The 8,000-nt window shown below is 34.4% G+C and overlaps 1 protein-coding gene across 1 annotated transcript; it reads right to left on the bottom strand.

Annotated features, from left to right (window-relative positions):
* Positions 1-323: 323 nt before the first annotated feature.
* On the bottom strand, positions 324-3,728 carry LOC113275796 (exocyst complex component EXO70E2-like). Its single transcript, XM_026525363.1, has one exon. The coding sequence runs from the start codon at positions 2,601-2,603 to the stop codon at positions 624-626; it is 1,980 nt and encodes a 659-aa protein (XP_026381148.1). The 5' UTR covers positions 2,604-3,728; the 3' UTR covers positions 324-623.
* Between the last annotated feature and the right edge of the window lie 4,272 nt (positions 3,729-8,000).

The raw sequence follows: 8,000 nt of genomic DNA, 5'->3' as shown, positions 1-8,000 counted from the left end.
CTGGACTGCAATCATTATCATTGGCACTGTACAACCTTAAATTGATTTGTGGCGCCTAAAAGACTTTTAGGTGACTTGCAAAATTGAACTAGTTCGGAGGTGGGTGCAGACCATAAGTAATTAAGACAGATACAAATCTACGCATTTTGACATTGCAATACCGTTGTACAGACGCTTTAAGTTACTTAGCATCTTTAAGTTACTTAGCATCCAAATTTTCGAATTCCTAATGAAAGCGTCAGGTATACATTGTACTGCGAGAGTTTGTGGTTATGATCACTAACATCGAGTCGTTGACACAGATATAATGAACATGAGAAAGATTTATACATATTTACTCAAGGAATTTCATTAAGATGTAGTAGCTTCGTTAACATCAAACCTAAGCTTGTATATCTCCAGGTAAAAAAACAATTACATTCATCTAAATTTCACTGGAATGACTGCACCAGTGATGTGGAAACACAAACTGCAAACTCAACAATTTATATGCCCAGCTTTGGACATGAAGCAACTGATTAACATATATAATTTCGTGTTTTTCTTTTTTTGGATGAGCGAAATATAAAATATGAAACGTGAGACGGGTAGGAAAAGAAAATGAAAAACCTGATGAAACTTGATCATCGCCTGCGAGAGTTTGGTAATGATCTAGGAGACCCTTCGAAGAGATCTAAGATAAAACTCTCCAAATCTTCTGCATTGTATTTGATGTACTTTTCAGTGCTCCTGCTATCGAGCGTACCTTCATGTCTTCCCATGAATGTTCGGTATGCCTGAATTACTTTCAGTGACACTGAGATACGAAGATCTTCTCGTAGCTGAATATCTGGGATTAACCATGCTGTTTGACTCCTGTAAGCCTCCTCAAATGCGAGATTAAAGCTTTTAAACCTCTCTTTGAGAACTTTCTTTGATACCGAATGTGAACCAGGAGTGCACATCCCCTCTTCCTTCAGCAACGATAGGACAGAATTCCAAGTTGCTCTCTCATAGTTCATTGCATACTGTTGGAATTTCCCATTGTGTTGTTTGATCCAGTCATTTCCAAATAGGGGCCTGAGTTCTGGACCCTTAACCTTTTGAACCATGTAGTAGATATTGTTCATAAGGAAGAACTGTTGTAAAGCCACATCTCGATACAATTTCGACTTGACATCAAGGTTTGACTCCAGAACTGAAGTGACTGACCTGAGATGGTAAGCCATTGGGGATGCACTGAAATTTGCGGTTTCACCCTCATATTCTTTTTCATCGACAGCAGGAAGCGTATTAGGCATTAATGATATAGTATCATCTTCATCAGTAACCTCGAGAAAAAGCAGATTCAGGGTACCACTATAACCAGTAAGTGCCTTGATGTAATTCATGACGTACTTGGTTAAATGATGAATACCTCCTCCAGCAAATGGATTAGTCGAGACATTTGAACCAACTGCATTCTCAAATTCCGAAACAGTTCCTCTAACAGAATCACCCAATCTTTTAAGGACCTCACGACACTCAAATCTAACAGTAGACCCAGCCTCTTCAACGAATAAAGCATCCACATCAGGTAGCAAATCCGATAAGATCTCGTACATATCAAGTATCAAAAACAACTTTTCTGGCTGTCGGGGTCCAATAGCTATAGCTTCGCCAAAAGTGAGGAGCTGAAACATTGGAGATTTAGAAATCTCCACAAAACAAGTCTGTTTAGCTGATTCAAACTCCCCGAATATCTGATCGCAGAGTTGTTTTTCACTTGCAAGATAGACACGCAGGAAGATCTTCATAGCTCGGTTCCATTTCTTAATCCTGACAATCAAGTTACTCCATTCTGTCCTCAGTACCTCCTCAATGCTCAGTTTCTCTACTTCAAGTAGATAGAGGCACTCATCTAAAGCATCTCTACGGGTGTTAATGTAAGCCTGACAACATTCTTGATCGAAACCAGAATTGAACATTGTGTTCACAATTCTATTCAGATGAGAAATTACAACTGGATCGACCAAATCGATGATGTAGTCCTCTGGATTTTTGCTACTGCTATCTCTCCGAAGTGAATCCTCACTAGGATCATCCTCAACGGAGGCAAATGAGTCCTCATAATTGATCTCTTCTTCATGAGAACGGAAGGACATATGCTCCGGTTCAAAAGACTGTTTATTCTGAGCAAGAATGTGAGTAAGCTCTTCTTCAAGCCTTGCCATCGCAGTCTGAAGGACACTGTGTACCTGTTGCAGAAGCTTATTATCTTCTCCATCTTCCTTCACAGACAAACCTCCCAACCTTTCTGATAAGTTTTGAGCTTCATGAATGGCTTGAAGATACTCAGCAGCTGCATCAACTCCAGAATCCCATATCATAGACTCATCAGATTCCCATTTCCTAATCTTCCCTTGAATTGCGGAAAACTCTTTTTCAAAATCACTAACTTCCCTTTCTTTGTTTTCTGCGGTTAGGACCATGGTAGACAACTGGTTATCGAGATCTTCCAAGATCTTCCTCATTTCCTCCGTCAAATTCTTACTCGTGCCTAATACCCTTACTATATGTTGTGTTGCAGCTATCACATTTTCTTCCCCTTCTAAATTTGGCATCATAGGTTTACATTCTGCCATTTCTAATCAATATCTAACACGAACCCCACAAATCAAATTCAAAAAAACAACTAATCCAGATGGAATCCTAGTGTTAATTGCTCGAGCGAAACCTATAATAACACTTCCTCCACCATGCCCAAACTCAATACTTTTACAAAATCCAGCATAAGAACATATACACTGACTCCCTCTCTATCTATTTACCTCACCACTTCCCAGAAATCACAACAGATATCCTTATCTCATGAACAAACAGAAATAACTCAAAAACAAAGAATATAGCAGAGATATTATCCTTAAAAAAGACACAACAACATACCTCCTCCTCTCAAAGCTTGACAAACTAATGATTTCAACACGATTAATCAGTCAATCCATTTTCTTTGCTCAAATTATTTGAAATGGTTTATAAGAAGAAAGGGAGAGACAAAAATAAAACAAAGGGCACCTAAAATATTCGACCTTGGAAGCATAAAACACTAACTTTGTTAAATACCTAAATTTAAAAAAAAAAATGAACAAAGGTACTAACAACAACTCCAATATTCGGCTAAGCTGGATGGATTCACGATCATATAAAAATCAATAAAAACCTTAACAATTTCTTATATTAGATCCAACTCAAAAAAAAAAAAAAATTATCAAACAAATTCACAAAGGGTTAATAATATAGATAGATACATAGGATAAGAAATGGAAGAAGAATAAAGAGATTAAAGTAATGAAGAGAAACAAACAAACCCACTTACAGTAAACAGCTAATTTTGAGGATTTTCAGTACAGACAACAACTTTAAACTATCTAAAACCCTAACGTGATTGTTCTTGGAAAATGAGAACAGACCAAAAAGAAATATAACAACAAAAACAAACACTCAAACCGATTTTCTTCTCAGATTTCAAATAACCAAAATTTTTTATCGAAAACCAAGAAATTTGTGAAAAATAAAAGATTGACAGGAACTGGTTTTATTTGAGGAAGAAATTTAAGAAGAAGTACGTGGAAATGACTGAGAGAAGTGAAGCTGAAGTATCTGTTTTTAAGAAATTTGATTGAAGAGATCTCTGCAACTTCATAACCATATATTTTGTTTCTTCTCTTTCAAGAGCTTCAATGAAAGGACTTATTTTTGACTTTCTCCTATCTTTGGTCTTTGCTCAACAGTGTTTGGCAAATATACCATGAAAATCCTTCGCATATGAGAGATATTACAAAATTAACCAATTCGGTTTTCTTACGGGGTGTTTGAAGGTACAGTATTTTTTACTGCGGTAAGAGGTTTCTGCAAATGTCATTATTGCAACTAACCATGCATGGAATGGTTGGTTGATTCAACATTCGTTAAATTCAGTTAGTTCATTAATGATGTAACAACAAAGATATAAACACATTTCTTCACTTTAACCTTTGTTTCCTTTATGTTGACAAGGAGAGTTAATTATTATGGAAAAATAATTTTTTCTATAATTAGTTACTATATATACAGATAAAATATAAGAGGCTAGTGCCAAAACCGGTCCTTGTTAACAAAAAGTTGCATTAAAAAGTAAAATAGGGAGATGAGTTTTCTTTTTCCTTTCATCTTTTCTTTCTTCTTTTCGTATTTTTTTTTCGTAGAATAGATTTATTTAACATAAAATTGATTAAAAATATCAAAATCAACAAATCATGAGTAAAAAAGATCAGTACATTTCGATACTGTTTAAATGGATAAAGATAAAAATTATACACTATTAACCAATATGGATAATCTGCCCAGAAATAATAAAAAAGTATAATTGTAATTGACAAAAACATCCCTAAACAAGGGAAATGCGGGAGCAACTATTGAACTAGCAGTTGTGTAGTTGTGTAGACGTCAGATATGTTAGATATGATGTAAGCAAAATTGTGCGTTTGATCACAGTTATCCTTCCGTAAAACACTTCTTTTATCAAAAAAAATTACTTGATTGTTTATCAAAAGCGAATTTTTCTGATTGTTTCTTATCATCAATCAAAGCCAGCCCTCTGAAATTCACTGCTCGCGGATAGATTTGGAAGTCGATGTTTTCCATGTTTAAAGAACTAGTGGGGATACAAACGTATAAATTGAAATGACGCGGCATCCGTCAATTTCACCCAAACCAATATGTTACCCATCCACCTCAACCGGAAAAAGTACCTCTTTGGCCAAATAGCCCATTTTCTGTTTATTTAATAGGAAAGAGTCACTCACACTATTATCTTCTTATTTTCGTATTTTTTTATTGTCTCACACTTTACACTTTGAGTCGTGTTATCAGGAAAGGTAAAGTAGATTGGGAAGGATCGCGAGGAGGAAATTAAAATGTTAGGGGAAGGATTGACTTTCTAATATAAAGATGAAATGTCAAACATGTTTTTAAAATTATATTCAAAATTCATCTTCTTCCCTGAATTTTTCGAATTTAAGGTTCTTTCTCTGAGAATACTACGGCAAAGAGTAAAACAAGCGTGAAGAAAAAACATAGAAATAGAAATAACAGTTTACTGAATTGCAATGCTCATATACATAGGAAAAACATAATCACTACCATCATCTTTGCAAATACAACCATACTTATCTACCCCCGGATTAATTCCGTCTATTGAACCATCACAACATAAAAGGATTTGGTTTATCGTGGAAGAAACCAACTGCATTTTATAATTCTTTCTATTTTAGTAGCTTGACATCCTACTCCAAAGAAGTGCGGAATTTGAAGGTCATATATAAATCACACTAAACATAACGCCCCTCATGAAAAACGTACACTCGTAAACAATATAAATAATTGTATATTGAGTTCTAGTAATAGACCAACTTTCATTCTTAGAAATCACTGAGTTTCTACTAAATCAAATATTCACAACACCGCTGAAAACAATAATCACCCAAATCTCATTAGTTTTAATGATCATGGAATCCAAATTATAGTCTCTATAGAAACGAAAAATAGCACATAATCAATCTCAAATAACACAACTAACCTCACACTTCCATAACAAGTGTTGCATACTTTATTCATGGTCTTTGGAAATAACACACCTAAAAGCAATATATAATCCTCTTTCTCTTTAAATATCATCACTAGCACAGGCTTTTCCAACAATTTTCCACATCATGGAGCAGTGTTTAGATACACATGTTTTTTTTCCAAATCTTCTTATACCAGTTCACTTTAGGATATTTATTGCTAATCTTCTCAATTGCACCAGTCATGTTAAATTTTCTTTTCTAGTTATTAATCTCAACCCTTCATCATTGCCACTCATACAAAAGGAAGGCATGAGGATCTAAATTAATTGAGTTCAAAACTGATAAAATCCCAACAAGAAAACTCCACGCTATTTATAAATAAATCACTGACGCTTATTGATGCATCCATATTCTGTGCTTTTAATATAAATTTAAAGACTCATCACTTCACCATTTATCGTTCCAAAAAGATCTCCTTATCTTTTTCTAAGGTAGGAATCACTCGCTTCGATCCTGGATATATTGGAGATTTTTTATCATATCTTATCCGTCATCATTTTTTGTAGTATAATTGGATTTAACCATCCCAATCTTGATCAGGGTTTCTAATCTTCCAACCATCTCAGACCAAAGCCTCCTTCATCATACGGTGCACAAAGCTTTTCCCAAGCAACAATCTCCATCTTCCTTGTTTCCTTATCTACTAACCATAAAAAGATCCTCATAATTTTTTTCGCATTCATCAATTACCCTTTTAGTCCATTTATAAATGGACATGATATAGATTGGAATGTTGGTTAAAGCCGACTTCAACAACACCAATCTATCTTAAAAAGACAATAATTATCATTTCCAACCTGCAAGCTTAGATTGTATTATGTCCATCAAGTACCAAGAGTTGATTTTCTTGATTTTCCCTGGTGGGGAACTTAGCGAATTAACATTGCGGATTTCAAAAGAAAAAAGTTCATGGAAAAAAAAGCACACAAAATACCTATGATAAAACGAGGTTGATGTAAGGGATAACAATTTCCGTTGCCAACTCCTCAAGAATCATAAGAGTTTGAAAATTCTCGTGGAATTTTATCACCCATTGTGATAGAATTGGAGAAAAAAAATAGACTTTGAGAACACGTACAAGTGTTAGTGGCCCAAATCGAATCACTATACTGTAAAAAACAAAAAGGTGAATGGTTCAAAAGGACAGGTTTACAAATTTACTACAATATGGAGTTGTTATTCATTCATTACCAATAATAGAGATGAAAATTTACCTTGTATATATAATCTACCAGAATAATTAATGAATGGTTACAAAAGTAAATTGTTATAGCATTGTTCGGTTGAACCCACTAAGCGTTGGTATGTCAAGGTTGGTTGTGATATTTTAGTATCAAACCCCATAAGTTGCTTGATTGGATTACTAAAGTCAACTCCGTTAGGTTAGACTTGGAAGTTTAGAAATGTCGAGACAGACAAGTATTAATCTGAAGACCTGAAGATTCTGAATACGTGTCGACAATGACGATACCACCATCCTTCCACTTGAGGTTACTAATACATGACTTGACTTGTTTCATTTTTTATATAATAAGCTTTCAAGTCGTTTCTGATTGAAAACATAACATGCGAAGTTATATATGTGAAACTCTAGTATGATAGACTTGATCATCATATTATGATCAAAGTGTCAAGAAACAATATATCAATAGTGATAAGTGCTTTAAATTGGTATATTAAATTACAAGTATAATGCTTATCTTTTGGACTTCGTAATTGCAACGTCGACATAATCTTTGTAACTCATTACTAGATTGTGTAGTGAACATAGGTTTGATTTCGTACCTAGAAAACTATGCTTAATTACATGAGTTTAAGGAAGTAGACGTACAAACATTTTTCGCAGTCGAAAGGAATTCAAATGGATTGATGGTCTCGGTTTTCATCAAAAATCTGAAGTATGAACAAATCCTAACCTATATAGGGAATCAAGGTAGAACCGATCCTAGCATATTTTGGGAATCAAGGTAGAACCGATCCTTATCTATATTACGAGTCAAGGTAGTTACGAACCCAACTTACTTTAGGTATCATGGTAGAACTGGTTCCAATAGGCAAAACGATTTTTACAAGTAACGTACACTTAAGGTTTGTGTGATTTGGAAATTGGGTTTACAAAATAAGAAAGTTCAAGATGTCGACATAATGAGTAATTTGAACATGTGTTAAAATCTTATTTCATAATTGTTCAAAGATATTCCTTGATACTCAAGGTGAGATCCCATATCGAAATAGTAGAGAATCTTTTTGAGATTTTCGAAATTGATATGTTTTGTTTTACCAGCAATTAAAAAATATCTCTAGAAATATATATTAGTTAAGTGCTAACTAATATTGAGTTGTCCATGAAGATTTCAGTTATACAGTTGGATATTT

Source organism: Papaver somniferum, chromosome 4 (genome assembly GCF_003573695.1).
Source record: "Papaver somniferum cultivar HN1 chromosome 4, ASM357369v1, whole genome shotgun sequence".
Classification (NCBI taxonomy): Eukaryota; Viridiplantae; Streptophyta; class Magnoliopsida; order Ranunculales; family Papaveraceae; genus Papaver; species Papaver somniferum.
This window is presented reverse-complemented; position numbering and strand designations above follow the sequence as displayed.